General features: G+C 41.5%; 1 protein-coding gene across 1 annotated transcript in view; it reads right to left on the bottom strand.

The window, feature by feature from the left end:
• LOC135486890 (glutamate receptor ionotropic, NMDA 3A-like) overlaps positions 1-15,955 on the bottom strand; it is a 45,656-nt gene extending 29,701 nt beyond the window's left edge. The window contains exon 1 of the mRNA XM_064770043.1: positions 15,304-15,955. Coding sequence (XP_064626113.1) covers positions 15,304-15,678 — 375 coding nt within the window. The 5' untranslated portion in view covers positions 15,679-15,955. The remainder of the gene's footprint in view (positions 1-15,303) is intronic.
• Positions 15,956-21,989: the final 6,034 nt, after the last annotated feature.

Genomic DNA, 21,989 nt, shown 5'->3' with positions numbered 1-21,989 from the left:
TGAGACAGCCTCAGTGGACACAAGTATTTTCCCATCCCTGGAGGGGCAGATCATGTATTTAGTCGGTCGATACGATCAATATGAACTGACAACTAACTGGCATATTTGTGTCACAGATATGATGCACCCATTATACACCAAAACGCTGCAATATGTCACGCTAAAGGAAGTATCAAGATCATCGACTGTCATGACTACCCGAATCAGACTTTCCAGCACAAGATTGTAGATCGTGCAGTGGGACTTATCTTCATGGACTCTTTTTCTCAACACCTAAGTGTGAAAATCACATCGCGTCGAAGAAATGGAAATGGCAAGAAATGGAGAGCTGTAGACCAGATATTAGTAAATGAAACTGATGTGGTCACTTTCTCTGAACCCTGGGTTTCCTCCGCGCAAATTTTCATATTTCTTTATCACAGTGTTGGAATGTCCTCTGACACTGGACATCAAAATGATAAAGGTCAAACTAATTTGTTTAAAGGCATGATCCCTTCTTGGCTACGCGTTCAGGGTTGCTCAACTATATATTGGTATACTTAGGTAAAAGCGAGACAGCCAGCAGACCTCTCAAGGGATATATCAAATTATTACCCAGTGCTACTGATACCATGAAAAAAGTCAATCATATTGATAGAAATATTATTCAAGCATGAAATCAACTCCCAGCAAGCAAAGGAAGAAGTATCTGACCTTTTATTTACAAATATTTATATTTTCCTGGCTCACTTCTTAAGATTGACTGTACATGTATGCATTATTTAGCCCTTATAAGGAAGAATCTGAGGCTGAAATAGACTTGTTCATTTGCCATATGTTTGGTGGTGAAAATGGGATTGGGGAGTAAAAAATGAATAAGATTTTTTTGCAACAGACTGCTGACCCCAAACTTGCACCAATCTCTTACTTCCGACTAAGAATATAATCGTGCACTGACAATGTATTATCACAATCGATTACACAAATTAATTCCGTTTATCTATTCAGTCTCCTTGCCAGCGACAGCTGTTTAACATGTGCTTTTTAATGATGTTTATGCCATACGGGTATAGCATGAACGTGCATGGTCACTCGACCCTGCTACTGGCATGAGCAGCTTCTATCGCAATCCCGATCCACTGCATACAGGGGTGTACCTCGGTCATGTCCACCAGCACATGAAGAAAGGGCTCCAAGCTGCACAATCACTGCTGCACTGTTCAAATATAATACGTAGACACCCATTAGGCATCTCTACATATTGACAAAGCTTCAGGTCAGGGTGACCTACTTTTCAAGTGTAATTCAGGTCAATGTCATAAAATCCTACGTGGGTCGTATCTCAAGAAACATTCAATGTGTGGTCATTGATTAATCTGATGAAGCTTAACATATAGGATGAGGACAATTTGACCTTGACGTAATTTCCAAGGCCACAAGGGTCAAACTCTGTGTGAAAATAACGGCATCCACATTCCTTTCATTTGCAACAGACACTGACAACCATGTTTCCAGAAGAGGCGATTTATCAGAAGGCCAGGAGATCCACCTTATCGAATATATCTCTTTGCAGCCCGAATAGTACCAGACTGGCCAATTCTAGTACATTTCATCAACCAAGTTCATGTCCCGAGTTCATGAAGGCTGATATCATGGCAGGTCGATTCCATAACCGAGCACATAAACCGCACAGCCCCATCTGAATTTAACGATTTATTTCCAATCATTCAACCTTATCTGACAGCGCTGAAGATATCATGTCATCCTTTTATTATTGAATTGTGTACTGCAACTCAGCACCTGTCAGTCTCTAGCAAACTGGTAAAATTGTCCAGAAACTACACACTTCGAGGAATGTCAGCGCAATGCACATTGACGCCACATTCTATAGCATTCCGCGAAGTTACTATGTATATAGCTCACAAGGTCATTTGCATAAGATATTGATTTCAGTCACGTGACAGTCGGACATCGACACTTATTTCTACGCATTTGAGCTTATTTCAAAGTCAATTATCTTTGACCCTGCATTGTTTTTAGCATGAATGATACCATAGAGTCCGAGAGAGAAATGTTCAGAACAATTATGTAGTATTTCCAACACTCGGACATGTGCCAGATTGAATCTAACTTCCCTAGTTGGAAAGCCTGAATCCATTACGAAACCGCATGTTTGTCCGACATTGCCTGTAATTCAGCGATGGGGAAATAGAGGGCAGCAGCTGCAGTGACGTCATCTTCGCGGAATGCTATTGAGTCGTTTTCAATAAAATGCATTGTTACCCGGTGTTAACTTTTGAAATGTCTCAGGATTCCGAGGAACAAAGGATTCTATTATGCGCTTAATCTCCAAACTATTAATCATTGTTGCAATACATGAAGAGGCCATGGCTGTTAACACATCAGAGATTAAAAGCGCATAATAGAATCCTTTCTTCCCAGACATTTTACTATCCGAGGCCTTCGTCATGGTGTCCACCGTCACATTAACCGTCACAACTCTTGTAATCAAAATTTTGAACAAAAAAACAACCAATTCCATCATGAAGCATCATAGACTAAGCGTGTCCACAAACATGTAATCGTATGGTGTGTTCAACCCAAACAATTCGTTACTGAATAAGCAACTGGTGTTTGTGGATGGGGAGTTGTAAACATGGCCCAGGCTTGTGGGTAGCTTTACCTTAATGTAAACATTCAATGGAACGAAAACCAAACACATTTGGTTGGTTGATTAATCCTGCTGTATGTGGAAAGTGTTGAATGCTTGTTGTTGCACCGACTGGATCAGAAGAGATTTGCATGTAACGTCCCCCCCCCCCCCCCCGTGAAGTACGGTCTGTGGTCATAACTCAGTGAGTGCAGGTGGACGTCAACACCGAGGAAGCTGCTGCTCACCGGACACAATGGCTTATACATGCTTTCACCAGAGTTGATGTCCTACGTAAAGAGAACGAGTTGTAATTGAAACCGGACCCAGAAATAATCTACAGCATGACGTGTGACTATGGTGACATTATGTTCCCCAGCGACGAGCTAATAAATAGTCATCATAAGGATTTATCGACAAGGAAAATAATCCACAACAAACAGATCTTGATGATTAGTGGTTTTGCAGAACATAACTGTCTGGTTTGAGGACCGACCAACACTCGCATTGCCTGCACTATGGCCACCTGATGAAAATTATCAGAAAAAATACAAAAACGTGGAAATGAATTTCTTTCGATTTTGAAGTTGTCAGCTGAACATTAAAGTGCACAGATGCATAGTCATGATTACCCGATAATGGTTCAGCCAGTTTATAGTCTCGGACAAGAGCGGTAAAAAAGGTATCACAGGTACTTTAGTTTAGCCCTAGAAAGAGAAATAAATATGCCAACCAGACTTCCGGTTGGCTTCACACATTACATGTACACCAAGAGAGTAGCGCTGCTGGCTTTTCTGTAAAAATCTGTCAACGGCAGGAGAAAAATGTAAAAAATACCAAGGAAATTAACAATCTCATTAACTGAGACGGACACTGTCTTTTATAGTGATATTTGTATTCGTTAAGGAAAAGCACAACAAGTGGCGAAGTACATGTACATCACCACCGATTCGATACGGCCAATAATCTTACCAGAGGCAGAAACGAAAGCATGTTTGACATGTATCGCAGCGGTATCGAGGTCCCCACAGCCTTCGGGGCCAATGTTATTTCGCCTTGAGTTGATATCGGACACAAGGCTGAGCAACTATATCGACCTCCTTCGATTGGCGTGGTATCAGTTGAGATATTTATTTCACCGTCCATCAAAAATCGATGAGGTGCACTGATCGCGCTGATTCATTTATTGATATTGGATGTAAATTTACAAATAGAACATAATAATTTGAGCAGAAGTGTTAACATTTAACCTTGGCGTGTTCTAACGTGCGTGTTCGGAAATGGTCAGGGAAACTGCTCGGCTGAACGAAAGTGGCTGGCAATGTTGTGTATTTGCCAGCGCAGTCGATTGGTTGAAACCTATACCACGTGATGTAAAGCGGTTTCTCGCGAATTTTTTTCCACCTCACTACACTCACTATAAAATATAAAGAAGCCAAAGTGTTGCCACGGTATGTGATGTGATGATTTAATCAGTAAATATCAGGACAATTTCAGCTTAACAGAAATAGTTTTGTTTCTCGACCGCGAACATGTTGAAATGTTGTCGTTTGAAGGAGCCTATCAAATCGTTCAGATTAAATATGGTCACGAGGTTATATAGATTAATGCAAATTAGGTATTATTCATACAGCATGTATAGTGCCCCCAGGTATATGACACGGCTTAACCCGCCGGCCATGAGGGAATTCCTTTATGGCCCAGTGGTTGGCGCGTTGGCCCCAGAGTGGAAGTTAAGCAACGTTGAGCGCGGTCAACCTTTGGATCGGTGACTGGCGCGTACAATACACAGCAGATGTTCCATGCTTTGATCATGCCTTGTTCACACAGATTGAACATTCTCACAACCTGGGCACGTTTCTTTAAACATCTTCCTTTGTTCAGCTTCTCCTTTCCTTCGCCGATAGGAAAGTAGTCATTTGCCTGAATTTTTGTTTATACCAACACAGACGACAAATTTTGCAGGCTATATGCGTTTCACTGGTTACCTTGACAACGCAGTCACATTTGTTTTGGATTGATTGGAGGTGATCACATATCAACATTATATCCTCAGAAATATCCGGATAATAATCTTTTCAGTCAATAATAACCCGGTGGCTGGCTTAGTGGCAAGAAGTACCCACAGATTTATCACCGCCGCCACAGACCTGCCCAATTGGTCAGATGATGGAAATGGTCAAAAGATTTTTTCCATCTTCGCCGCTGTCATTATCGTGAACACCAGAAGCGAGTAATCTATTTTTGGTCAAAGAAACGGCGTACCATAAAAGATCTATAAAACTTGCATTGGCGTCACGATTTCCCTACCAAATGGTGCAGTATGGTTGTGATTTTAGATCGCTATGGCGGAGCGCAGGTCTTAATGTGGGGGGGGGGGGTCTGATATATATAATACAATTCCTTAATTTGGCTTTCATTTGGCCGTTGCAACAAATCGCCGCAATGTTTTGGTGGTCATGATAAGCAGGGTGTTGGTTTTCATTGGAAAATGACCTCGAGAATAGGACCAGGATTTCTAAAGTAAGATCAACTCTGAAAAATTCAACTCTGAAGGATGAAAAAATTTCTAATTCCAAATATTTGGTCAACTTAAATACATATGGTCAAGAACGTAGAGATTAAAGCGCGTAGTAGCATCCTTTTTTCCCCGGACTTTCTGCCCTGAGATATTTCAAACTTCTACACCGGCCTGTTGCCTGTCCCCTGTGTTTGCTTCCATAACACTGCTGAACGTATGTTTTCGACAACATCTCTAACCCAAGCCCTCATCAGAGGCGACAGGGACCTTCCTTTAAATTGAACTAAAATCTCATCCACTAAACCACCGTGTATTTAATTACATCAATACCAGGGGTATCATTATCGATTCACTACTCCCAAGCGAGTTCTGTCTATTGAGTTAGATACACTGTCTCAAATCCGCACCGAAATTGAAGGTGACGCGTGACACACGAAGCAGGATTCAACTTAATCCACTTCCATTAAATGTATTAGTGATGATAGCCAATGCCTGTTAAGAAATGCGGTGTGATGTCGTTCGACGTTGAACACAGGATTTGCGTAATTTTATCCCGGGGAATTTATAAGGAATAACAGTACAGTAAAGTTTATGTTTTTGTCGAAAACTACATCAATTATCCACAGTTGCAATCCAAGGGGGACAGTACCTTTTGAAGTCAAATGTTCTTACATTATACTTACAATTGTTTAAGTATTGCCATCTTAACAGTATATATTTGATATTGAATATGGATCTGACATTTCCAAATAGTCATATATATAATACATGTACGTGCCGTATCAAGTGAGTGTAAAATATAAAATTCGCAGTAACGACCGTTCATGTATATTTTTCACCCAATTCTCTGTATTAGTGGTGTTAATCGTTTTTTGGGGGTCGCTGCCCTTTTGAAATGTTGCCTTATCAACAACATTCGGCATGTTGTAGTAGTCCCCATATGTAACATTAGATAATATTGTCGTCTTTGTGGCCCATCCGATATAAACAGATAAACATGTACATACACTCATCAAAGGAAAAAAACATCTCCATTATGTCGTAAGCTGATCATGTTGCCACCACTCGAGGTGTGAATGGAGTTGATAATCATAAAAGTCCAAAGATAATACGCCTGACATCATATTACACGCCTTTATAGGCCGCACTGGTGATACAGGGAATTCTCAGTTCAAAATTGACGGACCGTCATCAATGTATATGTAGTGGCGGGTTCATCATCGTAGACAAAGCGTATCATATCTGTTACTGTTGGAAATTATGCCGTGATATCTGCAATCCGCCCGATAAAATGCGACAACCATGTTTCACTTCTGGTTCATGGTTAGGATCGTCTGTGCCCGAATAGATGTGGGGGAGATACCCACCCAATCGGAAAAGCCAGATAATGAATTGTAACCGGATCAAATCCGAAGGAAGCCGATATGGAAGTAAAATAAATCAACCCGTTAATTTCAACAGTCCGATCTTTGAGAAGGGATTTACGGCCAAAGGGACTTGCAATTAGATTTTAGCTATTACACTTTAATAACAAAACCTTTTGATAGTTCGATGGCTGATAAGTTACAACTTGGTATAATGTCCCTGTCAGGCTGGTTTTGAAATCAACCATAAAGAATGAATCCATGCATTGTCATATTACTGCTCATGGCCGCGTGTATTGTGATAGGTAGTTCGGCAGATGCAGTCACAACCTCGGCTGACATTCCCAGCCAGTCGGCCGCCTCAATAGGCGCCATAACCAAGTCGGCATTACAAAGAAACGAGACGGTGGGTACTTTAAACTGCACCAATGAAGTTCATAATACGGGTATGTGTGGTTATAAGTTGTGGCAACCAAATTATTGGGCGCTGGTCATTGAGAGTAAGATACACTGGCACCTCTACGCGGGAAAATGGGGGAAGATGTTACGGATTTTCTTTTTGCCACTCTGTTTTTTCCTAGGATTCACTGGAAACATCTTATCATTTTCCATCACGGTATCCGTCAAATTAAGGAAAACATCATATAGTTCATTTCTAGCTACTCTAGCTGCGTATGATACTTTTGCTTTGACAGTGCGCTTTCTCGGTTACATTAACTTTATGGCAATATTTGACGATGTTGATATTCACATAGCGTTAACAACCGATATTTCATGTGTTCTTTGCGAGCTTCTTGTGACGTCGGTGCACATAATATGCAGTTGGCTCATCGTGCTCGTTGCGCTGGAAAGATTCATCATCATTACTTTTCCTATAACCGGAAGGAATATTTGTACGAAAAGAGCAGCGAATCTTCAGATATGTTTCATCCATGTTTGCGCACTCATCTTACAATGCTACCACTTATGGGCGACCAGGTACATGCCAGGCATAGGATGTGCCATGGAGGAGCAGAATCAATCACTTAACTATCTTTTGGCAGGGATACCTTTTATCGCTCCGGTAGGATTGACGTGCATACTGAGTATAGGCACGATAGCCTCTATAACATGTCGCCCAAAGATGGAGAGGAATTCAGGAAAAGACTTGAACGCCAGGAAGGTGACCAACATGCTTCTAGCAGTATCTTGCAGTTTTCTTTTGTTATCAGTTCCTAACATACTACTTGGTCAAATCATCCAATTTTACCCACAGTATTACAACGAAACTTCAGTACCGTATATGAATATTTTCGACTTGCTTTGGACTGTTAACTATTCCATTAACTTTTTTGTTTATATTCTCTGTGGGTCTGACATCCGAAACGAATTCATCCGTTTGGTTTGTTGCCGTAGAAAATAACATACATTAAGCTTTAATGTAGTCTGGGATCCCGACCGCACTCTCGCCGTAACACTAAACACCCGAGAGGCCGCCGAAACCAAGCTATATGGTCAATGTCATGTGCATGTATAACAGCTTATTCTTTGTGATTGTGAAACTTGATCGTTTGGTTAATACTAAGTTGGCTTTTTATCCACTTCGGCCATTTCATTTCATACGACGTTTATCGGCCATCCAGCGTGCCAGTCACCAGAGACTTTGTGGCATGGTTAAACTGATTTGTTAAAAGATTTTAGTTGACAGACCCAAAGTGAGTGAGAATCTGTGGTCACGGCCATGTTCAGTCTGATTACACTACGCAATCGCAATGTATAATGCACAGTGACGTCACAACATGGAAACTGGTACTGGCAGAGATAATATGCTTGAGTGTTATGCCTGCTTTGGAGAATGTAACGCCCTTCGACTCGACTGATCACTATTTTATGAAAAAAACATCAACGATCTAGAATGTCCCCAAAGCATTATTAATGAAATTAATTACGGATGAAGGTGGAGCACACTTCTTTGTCAACTGATTGCTTTGCGGAATGTCTGCTCCGGGCTCCTCAGAATAGCATCGGAAAAATAGACGCGCATTTCTGTTACCTTTATCGCGGAGTGCGATGTACGGTGACACGAATCTGAGTTTGAAGAAGGTGAGATTATCTCCAGAAATAATCATAGTGCCCTCATGATTTATGGTTATCTCTAAAGAATATCTCATTGACTTGAGAACCACTCGGCGTCGATTGTACAAACATCATGTCCAAGACGAAAAGCGTTACATGATGTATGCGATGTGTCACTCTGGAAGACGAAAACCTTGTTCCTTGTAGGAAACTGCAAACCGACCTACTTTTTCAATGCGGTATTTAAGATGAAATTCTTCAAAATCGTGAAAAAGCTTTGAACAATTTAATTCACCGTAGAATGTCACTGAGTATGCAAATAATGAGACGTTCAGCGTGTTGTTAAACTGAGCTTCAGGGTTTTTCATTTGGCTCTTATGTACAGAGCTGATGTGTGCGGGCGGATAGGGGCATACAACTGACCCTGATATTCGAGGATGCTTTTGGAGAGACCAACAGAGGTTTGAGCAGGTAGTGTGATTCTTGCAGTATAGTCAACTATAGATGAGCACAGTATCAACTCTTGAACAGAATGTCTCGACCTTAAGACGCCGAACAGATCCATCATTGCAGGATTAGGCCCAGGGGATAAGGATTCCATGACAGTCACACAACCAACTGCGGTTGTTTGCGGACGATGTGACGCCAGTTAGCGTGCGACACACAATATATAAACGTTTAGATCTATGTGCGGACTTATAAGGTCACTTTCTCAATTATTAATTCTTGCCTTTTTCTATCGGGATGGGAAATTTACCAGGCATAGCGACTGGAAGACTGCTTACCAACAATTCATACGTACATTTGTTGCATGAGATGTAGAAAAAAGGCTGGAACTCATAAATGCAAAACTGACCTTATAAGTCCACAGATACATGTAGAGTATATCATTGTGTACATGTTTCTACAATTGCGTGTACATGTACGCATATACGCAAAGCGGCTCTTGTTTAACAGAACCTTTTGTCACGACACCGGACGTCTTTTTCATACACGTCAAAGATACACTAAGGTCTAGTATATATACAGGTACTGACAAGGACACAAGTGCATGTAATTACATTATTTCCATTGTGCCCAACGTCAATTAATGGAATGTAGATTACTATTACCCAACATGCACTGATCGTTTTAAAATAAACCCATAATGATGGAAAAAAATTTAGCAAAATCTTTAGAAAATTGTTGACTTCTATCAAAAATGCATTCTGTACAGTTTTAGTATTCGTCACAGTTATTCAGAGCAGCATTCCCTATAGTTATTTCATTATCACACTCGCTGATCGCTGCAAAATCCTAAATTAAGCATAAAGCTTAATGTTAAAGCAATGAACACGATTAAGCCAAACACGGCATACACAACATCATTCGAGACAGAATCAAATCAAACACTTCTTTCACGTTTTCATGAATGGATTATTTTGTTATGAATTTGCGTCACGATCAGCAAATACGATATTCATCAAGGCTATGCATTCCCGGCTTTGCTAAGAATTGGTCGAAATAATGAAAGCACCACAGGCTGTTATCGGTAATTTTTGTGATGATGATTTACTTAGGTTGAATTGATTGCCTTGAACTGTTTGTTAACGCATTCACACCATTGACAACTACGTGTGTATCATCAAATTAATGCACTCAAGTCTGAAGTTAGTTGTGACTAAGTGACTCCTTGGTTTACCTTGAACTAATACGAGTGTGATTTATTTCTATTGGCCTGGGCTAATAATGCCAATTTGAACGGAACCATTACACGCATGTTCATTTCCGTTATCATTTTGTGTTCAGTAAATGTTACGAACTGATAAGAGGAGGTCTCCTTACTCTTTAACTAGAATATAAAAAAATATACGTATTACACGGGAGTGCTCGTCTTCACTCATCCCGACCACAACAAAACACGCAAACCACCTCAAAAACCTGAAACTGATATTCTGTCGCTATCAGTGCTGACGCATTACCTTAGATATCAAAAGAATTTCACATGGTATATATTTCTCTACTTTCACGATAAAATCGTTTTTTTAGATAATGCATGTTATGCCGTCAATAGCAAAAAAACGCCAAATCGAAATGAATAGACTGTGCTTGGGTTCACCCTCCCATTCTGAGCCAGAGAATTCATTGCTGCTAATAAAGATACATATTTAGAGATTGCAAAAGGGAAGTCAGATCTCAGCATCATTATTGACTCTGGTGCTGTACATGTATATCTAGGGACTATTACATAAATATCAATACACCAAACAAAATGATTTGTAATCTCATTGCAGATAGATCGATGTGAATAGATTGAATTCGATCCTATATTGACTGATGCGATCACAAAAGGTCAATCCTCCCATTTGGAGCCAAAGCTCACTGCTGCTGATGGATGGTGAAGATTGGAGATTTATATGAAATCTCGACATTGCTCATTTAACGCAATTTGCAGATGTCTCCGAGTGACTCCAGATCAACCTCGCCGTGCCAGTTAGCAATCATTTCCGCATTTTGGGCGGCTCCAGTGACTACCCTGGAAACCTTTTTCTCCCGGATGGAAAAACCAACTATTCAAGCCGTCCCTTTTCAGCAATTGAAAGACATATTCTCCACAGCAGATAAGTAGAACGCATGCGCTTGAAGCTCAGTCAATTCTTTGATATGTCTGATATCAAATGTCTGCTGGCGCAAACTAATAATAGGAAGCCGGCTAACCTGTAAGGAATCATCATAAGTGGTTTAAATATAAATCCACAGATGAATTTACTAATATTTTTTATAAGCTGCGCTGTTCGAGCGGTTTTCCGAGATGCAAAATCATGAGTGGAAGCCACTGGCACTAGCTACACTGACTTGATGTGTGGAAAGCAATCAACGTTTTCGCGTCGAGGGAGAAAAGTTTGACTGATGGTACACCACCCCCGAGGTTTGCCATTCGTGTGTTGGGTTTTAAATATTTTAAAGGACATACACTACACGAATTTAAGTGACGTGATATAAATGTAGCTAAAGATGCTGTATATAGGGCCGTTGTTTTCTTAAACCAAGCGCACACATGTACCACAAACTGATTGGCCCACGTACTATCACGTGACCATATATCGTTGGAATATTTAGGCTGCTTCTTTGCTCAAGCAAGAGAATTTCAGGAGACAAACGGAACATATTTTGTGTCTCCGCTCCCCGCTCCCACCTCCCCTCCCGCTCCCCTTCTCATATACGTCATGTACGACCTACATCCTCCCCTGCATGCAGGTCCTACAACATGACTCGACTGTTAAGCATGTTTCCCGGAGTATAAGTTTATGGATCGAGTAAAATAGCCTGGAAAGTCAGGATGGAGAGATACGGCTCCTTTAGCATACAATCCATCTTGTACTGCTGACGTCCGACAAGAGCGGGACGCTAACTGAACAAGGGAACAATTTGGACCCGCTATCAATCACCCGCGTTTTTATTAGACGGTTCCCAACGGAGCTCAGTCCATATCGTTAAACTTTCTGACAATATATTTCATGAAATACTCGTTTCTTCATTCTTCTGGTATCCAAGATGGTTAATGTCCTCGTGCCTGTATTGATCATGTTATAATATGTACATGTACCAGTTTTACACACCGGGTATTCAAAGTACGCCCCAGATGTCAAGCAGATAGAAATGAAAGCGTAAAAAACATTGCCCAATTTTCCACCTTGGCGTCACCGCTATCGGGATCGACAAAGAGTGACTTCCCTTGGGATCAAGGAGGAAGAAAATTAGGTAATTGTGATGATATTTGCAGTCTGTTACACTGTGACCTATTCAAATACAGAAAAAAATGAGAAAAACAAGACGACACTGATCCGACTGTAAACTATTGAAAAGCTTTTTAGGTTAACATAATTCAATCGTACACAATGTTACAGTGTAGATTTCACTTAAAAACACTTGACGTGACGTGTAGCGTTTGCGAGTTTAATCTTCGGAATGCCAATGTTTTTGTATAACATTTACATTACTTCACTGCTGCTATGTATTGAGGAGCCATCTTTCAGACAAGCACTCCACGCCGCGGTGGTTATTTAGACTTAGTCAAAACAGGTGTTCTCTCTCACAAAGAGGTACAGCAAGCTTTTATTGAGCGATCCAAACCCAAATACGCGAAGACCTTTATCGCTAGCCTCAAGTGAAAGTGAAATATAACAATATTAAATGCCGTAAATTGCATGGATCGTGAACCGGGCAATCGATGGATCGTGAACCGGGCAATCGAGTGTTTTCACGGTCAGCCATGTAGGTGGGAGAACAATGCTTTGTCACGCCTGACTTAACTGAATCAAATGCTGTTATGGTCATTTCGACTCGCTTTCTTTTGTCTGTCCCTCCAGCATGGCAGGTGATGACGTCACGTCAAACCACTCTCTTCTCAAGCCATGCAAATATCCCTCAAGAGTATGCACTGTTTATAGTTCCGTGGGCTGAGACCCGGGGCTGAGACTATAGAGACTGTACACCCCCTACTTCTAAGACTCTGAATGACCTATGCTGTGATCGAAACACATTTAACACATCCTTCTGTGAACCGTCAAAGTTTCCCTGTCATTTTATTTTCGCGATTGCTGTTGCATAATACATGTACATGTATATTACAACTTCCATTAATCCCAACTCAACTTAAAAGCCACTATCAGGGAGCCAAGATAGGAACCCTGGTTGATACATCGCCACCATCTTAAGTCACTCCATCGGCAATATCGATTGCCATTACTGCTGTTGATGACAATGACACAAGCATGTTGATTGCCAATGGCTGTTATTTGGCCACCAGGATTGATTATTTGCTGGGATTGCTTTCTATAAATGAACGCTGCGGTCGAGAAACGCATTAATGGTTTCGAGCTGAACAGCTGAACTGCTACAGATTATACGACTCAAGATCCTCTGCACGTCGAACACTTAGGGGGCTGCATTGCTGTCCAGCACATCAAGAGCCTACTGACACCAAGAAGAGGAAGCTTATGCGTTGGCCCTGTAACAGCCAAGGAACCCGAGCGAATATCTTCGAGCAGGTCACAGTGTAAGACAACATAGTGGTTGTCGAACAAACAGAATCTGGTTGGACGATATCAAGGAAGATCGGAGATATGATCCGGATCGCGAAAGACAGGTACAGAGTATTAAATCGCGGCCAATATTTCAGCACTTCGAGGTTGCTTTTAATCTGACCAAAGAACTGCTAAGGTGAGGATATTTCTCTTTGCCAAAAACGCATAAGGATTTGCATCAGCTCAAAAACATTTAGGAGCCTATTGCTAAGAGTTCACTAGTATGTTGCTTCAGTTTCATCAATACTACATACACCAGTTTTCTTTTGATGACATTATTATCTCCAAACGCACAGCCAAGATACAGATATAAGATAGCAAAGACCCACTCTAAACAGCATGAAATCAAAGTCAATCCAGCCTAATGCCAATTACAGTTTTATCGATCGTATTCCCTGGGGGAGAGAGAGAACGGCCTCGTGATTTATTACCAGTTGAGGATCCCCATAAAGGCTGAAGGGACAGCTCGGCACTCACCAGTTTGGGGCATATCATTGGTAAGTTGGCGGTAACAAGAAACGCTGCACGTGGTGTATCTAATCAATCAGGCTAGAATGGGAATTACAGAAGGCTATCATAAAGCCTCATGTCGGAGCAATATTGGTGCAGTGTCACCAGCAGTGTATGACCGTCATACAGTCATATGCAGCGAGTGCTAGCAAACGCTGTATCAGGATCCTGTAACAGGATACAGCCGATCGCTGTATCAGGCGGAATTCAGCTCATCGATAGAGCTGATGGTCATCCGGTTTTGGAAATCGATTCCTTTGAGAATTGTTGAGGTGATTACCCTGGTCCCCATCATGGGTCTCTGTGTCTGCAAATTGACATAGTTTTCGTCTGGTACTTCAAAGGCTCTGTCAGAATGAAACTCGAGCAGTTTGTGATAGTTACAACTACTAGTAACCCTATTCGAATTCCCATTACATATCAAATAATGTACTTTTCTTTACACTGTAATCAAGTAGATACAAGGGTGCCTCACATGGTCAGAGGGTAGGCCTACGTAACAGGTAATTTCGTACCCTTCAGAACATTGTCGGAGGAGATATCATTCCGACAAAGTTTCGACAAAGGTCTAAAGAGTTTGTTGATACTCCTCTGCTCTTGTGTTGATTACATGTATGCAGAAAAACACTTGGCATTTTATCCTTTCAATTCCATTTAATAAATGGTTAAAGATACCGTACCGATGGTAACTTTGGCTGCAAAGTGAAGGCGACACGAGTCTTGAAAGTTTAGATTCTAACAGAACGGATTTAACGTCCGTGACAATACGAAGGAAAGCGCGAAATAAAGGTGATGGTTACGACGCGACGACCATAGAAAATGGTGCATGTGAATAAAATATGATTATGAAAAATATTTGTGATTATATTCTGGGACTTGATAATATACTCGTGGAACGATAAGAAACCACCAAGTATGCTAGCCTATTAGACGTAGTTAATGAAAACGGCTGAAAGCGATAAACTTCGCCAAGATTCTGACTGAGAACAAGCAAATTATGTAGATATCTTCATTATGTTACCTAATAGACGATAACTTACTCAGGCAGCATGTCCTTCATGTAACTGATAGACACCACACCTGAGGTAATACCTTTCGGTAGGTACTTGTATGGAAGTTATAGATTTGGCGAACCCATTGGGTAAGAGATTACCTTACCTGCGCTAAGATTCCAATTTCGCTCAAGGAATATCCTATGGTTGGTATTCCTATAGATGTTCCAATAATTTGCATGGCTTGTAAGGTTTTAGTATGACCAACACTAAGCAGAACATTGATATTATTGCTCGCAACGATATCACTTATTGTCGACATATTTGAGTAGGCGTTCCTGACCTCTATAGGTACTACCCGAAGATCGAATCTGAAGCCTTTCGTATCGTTTAACAGCCCCGTGGCCGCTTGAACATTCCTTGAAAACTCCGTGAAATTGCTCTCCTCGAAAAGGGCGCCGATTGTAAGGACTTGCCGAGTGGCCGCGCAAACACATATCCAAGATGATAACACACACAGAAAGTGCAAAGAAACACCCATTTTGTTTAACTCGACATGATGGTGAGGAACACAAAATGTTGGCCAGGGCTACTATGTTATTCCTCCCTCGACCATGTTCAAATTTTAATCCGCATTGGGCAGGAGCTCTCCCTTCCATAGCCAGGAGACAGGTGCCTGGCGGTGGTACCTCCCGGCGACCGTAACACCTGCACCTTTTCTACCATACTGATTCACGGGAGGACGTGTTCCATTAACGAAGAGCTCAAAGGATCCCGGTTATTGATTTCTGGCGATTGCGTTCTCCGCAGTGACGTGGTCGGATAGCTTCCCTGCTCTTACTGATGCTTCTCCCTGGTCGTGTGCTTGATCAGCGTTCGCTGTGGAAGCAAGCGACTACGTCATCAGCAAACAGCTGCAGTCGGGGGAAATCTCATGGATCAAGGGGTGTTGTGGCAGCATGGCGACAATTAAGCCAAATGACACTGGGCGGCCCAGCAGGCTAGCAGAGAAAGCATTTGTTACAGGGTCTGGTTGATTGTTATTCAGCTGAGAGTGGCCGTTTGCCTTCTCATGACCGCTCCCCTATGATGGCTGAGCAGAACCCTTCCGGTGATTCAGCCACTCTGTCTGCGGCTCAGAAACGCCCGATACCACAGTGAAATTGATAACAGAACATAATTCTGCTCCATTTGTTACTATAACCTGCTCATAGTTAGGTCAAATACATTTAAAAAAGCACTGAGGTTATACATGTATATACGGATACGTACCGGCACGGAAACGCATTTGAATCGCATATAGTACATGTACAGGTCTCAAACTCTATATGTGAACCGTCACATCTGCAAAACCAGACACAAATCGCACAGAAGATGAGCCTAAATACATCATAGTAAATGACACCAGGAGATAATAGAAGAAATTGATTTACGCATACGTTTAATTCACAAAAGGCCGACAACAGCTGGCTCGTCTCAACCTGCTGAGCTAAGAGCAGCATGTGCCTGGTTTTGCTGTTACGCGTTACATACTGTAGTTGATTCCAGTTTAATTGACGTGATATTGTCATTCTTAGACAGGCAAATTATATAACGATTATTCAGGACTTCGACCAAACTGAGAAAAAGAATTCCCTTACCTCGGTGCTGAAAGATACATTGTCTAATCACTCACGGCAGTACATTAATTGCCAGACGACAAGCCGTCATTCCTCAAGAGTTAGCTCTCGGGTTGATTTGAAATGTCCCAAATGTGCTCCAGTAACCTGTCTCTGGTAACCTATCTAATAATATTGTCACACCGTCACATCGTTGAAATATTTGGGAAGAGGCTAGGTTTTGACTATGGCTTCTGACTGTCGTCATCAGATGTTTCTAACAGTAACACTGAAATCTGTTAGATTTTGAGTTTGACAATGTTGACAAAGATCGTTTTCGTCGTGGTTGAGCCTTTAACTTTTAGGTTGGACAATGTATTAGTTGTAGTTTGGCTTTTAGATATTAAGTTTGACAAGGTTTTAAGATCGTATTTGTCATGGTTTGGCCTTAGGTTGCGGTATTTACACTGGTTGCTCGTCGCTACTATTTTACAAAATTACCGATTGAGAGCTATGGGTCAACTAAAGGACATCATCATATAGCTCTTCACTTACTCTCCATGGTGATGGCGTTTGTGTAGGTACCTCATCAACGCGTTACAAAACAATCAGTCGGCTGTCTGACATCCGTCTATTGTCACGTGTGTCGTAATTCAGTTCCATGGTAATGACACTGATCAATTATGTCTAAGCATGTACACGTGTGTATCATTACAAATATAAAACATGTATCAATAAACAATATATTAATCAAACTGCTTTCATTTCTGTCTGTGGGTTGTGACGATCATAGATTACATCATATTCATGTATACTAATTGTGGTCAGTATATTTTTGTGCAAATGGCTAGTTTTTGCTCATGCTTAGTCCAATTCTGGTAAAGCAAATACACTTTTACGTCAAACTTCTATACGTCGTATAGCATGAATTAGTTCTGTAGGCTGGCTACCCATACCCAAGTAAGCGTTTTGTTTATACTGCCGACCAAGCTACTATCCATTCCATAGAAAACGGCCGCCAATGCCACGAAATTACCATGCTATCTCAATGACGGGACAGACGAACATCCGATCGTAAGAGTATGCAAATCAAATAATCCTATTCCACATCAGCGCGGACGGAAATTCGTTTATTGGGTTCAGGATCGGGCAAATATTGCAACTGTGTCACTCCATGTTCAATTTATCGCGAACCCTGGAGTTTTCGTGACGAAAACAAAGCAATCGTTCGAAAATGCTAACACGCCTGTTTGCTCACACCAACCAGTCGGCAGCTTTTTCGTTGGGTTTCAAAACATTATGTCATAGCTTATAGTAATACTGAGCATTCCGCGAAGATGACGTCACTGCAGCTGCTGCCCTCTATTTCCCCATCGTTGAATTACAGGCAATGTCGGACAAACATGCGGTTTCGTAATGGATTCAGGCTTTCTAACTAGGGCAGTTAGATTCAATCTGGCACATGTCCGAGTGTTGGAAATACTACATAATTGTTCTGAATATTTCTCTCTGACTCTATGGTATCATTTATGCTAAAAACAATGCAGGGACAAAGATAATTGACTTTGAAATAAGCTCAAATGCGTAGAAATAAGTGTCGATGTCCGACTGTCACGTGACTAAAACGTCATCAAAATCTTATGCAAATGACCTTGTGAGCTATAAATAGTAACTTCGCGGAATGCTATACATGTATAGTAACATAAATGTAGCAGCAAGCCCACACGTTCAAATGCTGGTTTTGTATCTCGGAACTCTGACTTGATAATCCCAGAGTTCCAACATTTCTGATGTCTTTTCCCATCTATTGTGCATTTAGACATGTTTGACACAATAGAATATGTGTATGTTTCCTCATCTAAAATGAGGAGGGACCGACCCGACCGTCCGAAAACGAAAAGAATATAATTGAACCCAAAGCTACTCTCATCAGCCAATGCATTTCACAGTGCAGTAGATGGTGAGGCGAAAATGCTGTAATGTATGCACTCTGTAATGCATTCATGGTCGGAGCCTGCTCTAAACAAAAGGCACGCTTTTGGAGCGGTTTTTGGCTCAAAGTATCAAATGGAAGAGATTTTCTCAGTGCGATTGGAATTTGATGACAACTACACTCCACTTGCTTTTTGAAATTTGTCAAGATAAGTGCGATTAACCTTTTGCCTATACTAGGGGAATAATAATCCGACGACCATTATACGCTCTGGTGCACAATCTGGCAATTGAAGAGATACCTCAGTCTCGAGCATCCTCAATGGTTGCCACCGGTCAACCGAAACCATTCGCTCTTTGATCATCTTCAAGACCTCTCCTTTAAAATTCTATTTTCATTGAAGTACCACGTTGAGAAAGTGATTTTAAGACTTCTGAATTTAAAAGCAGGTTGTCATGGTTACGTTGAATAAAGAGTCGTTCCCACAATCTTCTGCTTGCGAGAGTTTGGAGATATTCTACATTTTGAGTGATCACTCTTTTCATTTTATCCTCATCATAATTAATTTTATCGAACATTTTGAAATTCTATTTCAAAGGCAAATGAAATATATCGCTGTCTGAACATGCCAAAATAACTCAAAACTGTTTTGTTCAAATCAAAACCTCTTTTTTTATTATAACCTCAGATCGCATTCAATCAGGTGGCCACAGTAATTTGCATAAATTGAGCGGGCCGCAAACTGAAACCTTCGCGATGCTGAACACTGACACAGCGGGAGTCTTGTAAATCCAAGAATGGGGAATTCTTGTGTCTTGCCATCTCCCAGTAATCAATTCTGCAAGGATGTTCTTCCCCTCGAAGCGGTGCCGCTTGTGAGTGCATTATCGAGCGTCCTGCGGGAGAGTTTTATTAATACGCTGTTAGTTGATGGGCCGTATAATCGCCGATTGCTTCTGATGGATTTCGAGACTGAGATTTCGGGGACGATGTCCAAGTCAGTGGGGGAGATGTAGATCGATCTCGACTCTGAGAACGAGAGCCTGCGAGATAAACACGAAATCGGTCTCGGAAGTCGCGAGGCGCATTGACGGTTCAGTTATTCTCACCGCTCCGTGGTTTGAAGCCCCACTCTCCGAGTTAGGACAGGGAATCAGGGCTCGGTTATATGAAACAGTTTATAAGTCACTACATGTAGGTCTTCATGTAACTTGGCGTATCTCCTTCAAATAGACGTAACTTCAAGTTAAGGTTAGCCCAAACGTTACATGTAGCCTAAGTGTCGTCTTGAGCAACTGGGCGTTTATCTTTCCTCAGACTGGTCGTTGGAATCAACAATGCATGAACTTTTCTTTGTATGTTTATGTTGCAATCGATCTGGTGAGATTTGTCAATTTGTTTAATTGAAAGTGGTTCGGATCATCAGTCACTGTGGTGCTGAAGAGGAGAGACGTTTCACCGCTAGACACTAACTGAATCAATCAACTTCCTAGTGACGCCCATGGAATAGTCCGACGGTTTGTTATCGTGACCTCCCTCATTCCCTCGCCTACCCAGGTGTTTATTATCGATTAGGTGAGATTTGTCAATTTACATTGTAGTTGTTCAATTGAAAGTGCTGGCTCATGTGATGAATACTGGAAGTTTCAGCGCGAACTATCAGCACCTGATTGGCGCTACACTCCTGGCACGAGCAACATTCAAGCGCCAGTGTCTTTCCCAACACCTACGTCATACTGCGTAGAAGTGTCGACGGCGTTTGCTACTGTTGATGGCAGCGTGGAAGTGAAATATTATTCGACAGTCATGACAATTTTCCCCGACTTTTTGGAAATTGTTTGCGTAACGTGCGTAGGACGTCTGCCGTTCTCGCCAGTTGAGCAAAGTGCAAAATAATTACGTGCCATCAATTTTTCCATCAAACAGGTCAATGACCTAAAATAACGGAAAACTGGCCTTCTGCCCTTGTCACAGCTATCAGAGGTCGATCAATCCCCTCCGGATAAATTCGCTAACCTCATGATTAATCTCATGCGAGTGGACCCGACGGCCCAATCTCAATAACTTTGTATCGAGAATATCGACCGGAGCTTCTTATTGTGGTGATGGTGGTGGTGGTAGGATTCGCGCGCACGGAAATCGAGGCAGATCAATTGTCATTAACCCAAACGCCCCATTGATACAGAGGGGATTGTGGTTATAAAAGAGTAATCACTTGTGTCATTCGGCTTAAAAGGAAAAACACGTCCAGTATGTTTGATGCTGTGTATACGCACTATTTACGCGTTGCATAATTACCATCATGTGGAAGTTAACTTTCTCATCATTCAGCGCACAGACAAAACGCATCAACAAATAACTTATCGGTCGACCTTTTATTATTTCCAAACGGCTACATCAAGAATATTGGTTCACTTGCATGACTTGGTCAAATCATTCATGTTATCGATGAAAACAAACCCGCTTCGGCAATGAGGTATTTTATCATGTCCGCATCTGACAAACCAACGGTAAAATCCGATGCATCATGCGTCATTTCTTTTTCTTTGAATTGATTTCATGATCCCAATATTACACCGGGTGTGTCACCATGAAGACAAAGGGCATATGCTCAACAAATGCATGTATCACATCGATTATAGATTTTCAGGAATCGACAACATCTGGACCAATTGGTTAACTGGCATAACTACTCATGTAAGCGATGATTACAAACCCCATGCCTTGACCATTGGGCAATAATTATCATTACAGCCTTTTGTCGTGGGCAAGATGCACCGGTCGACTCCATCTCTTTGAAATGTTGCAATGATACAGTAAATCAGGATCCCCATATTGCAAAAGGAATATCCAATATGGGTCTCCACCATGCGATCAAAACAAATCAACAATATTCACTAATCGGTCGACCTTTTATATATTTCCAGGAACAACAATCGTCCTTATCAAGAAAATTGGTTAACTGGCATGACTGGTCAAATCATTCATGTTAGCGATGAATGCCAACTCTATGCCGTGGGCAATGGTTCGTCTTCTCATCACGTCCGCATCCACACATGAGATTGACCCCAACCTTTGTTAGCCTGATAAACCAATGATGAAATCAGATGGCCACCAGATGAACTGGTATACGACTGAATGGCAACGCCACTAGGGGATTGGGGTCTGTTGTTGCGGCGGAATTCGGCGCTAAAGGAGATTCTGTCTGGTAATATGATGTTCAGCAACTTGGGAAATCCTCTTCTTGTCTCCCGGGTCTTCATACCACCTCAGTTCCAACACTTTAGCGATGTCAAAAGTCATTGGGTCAAGAGGGTTACT

Source organism: Lineus longissimus, chromosome 4 (assembly GCF_910592395.1).
Source record: "Lineus longissimus chromosome 4, tnLinLong1.2, whole genome shotgun sequence".
NCBI lineage: Eukaryota > Metazoa > Nemertea > Pilidiophora > Heteronemertea > Lineidae > Lineus > Lineus longissimus.
The sequence above is the reverse complement of the archived record's forward strand: the minus strand, read 5'-3'. Positions and strand labels throughout refer to the sequence as shown.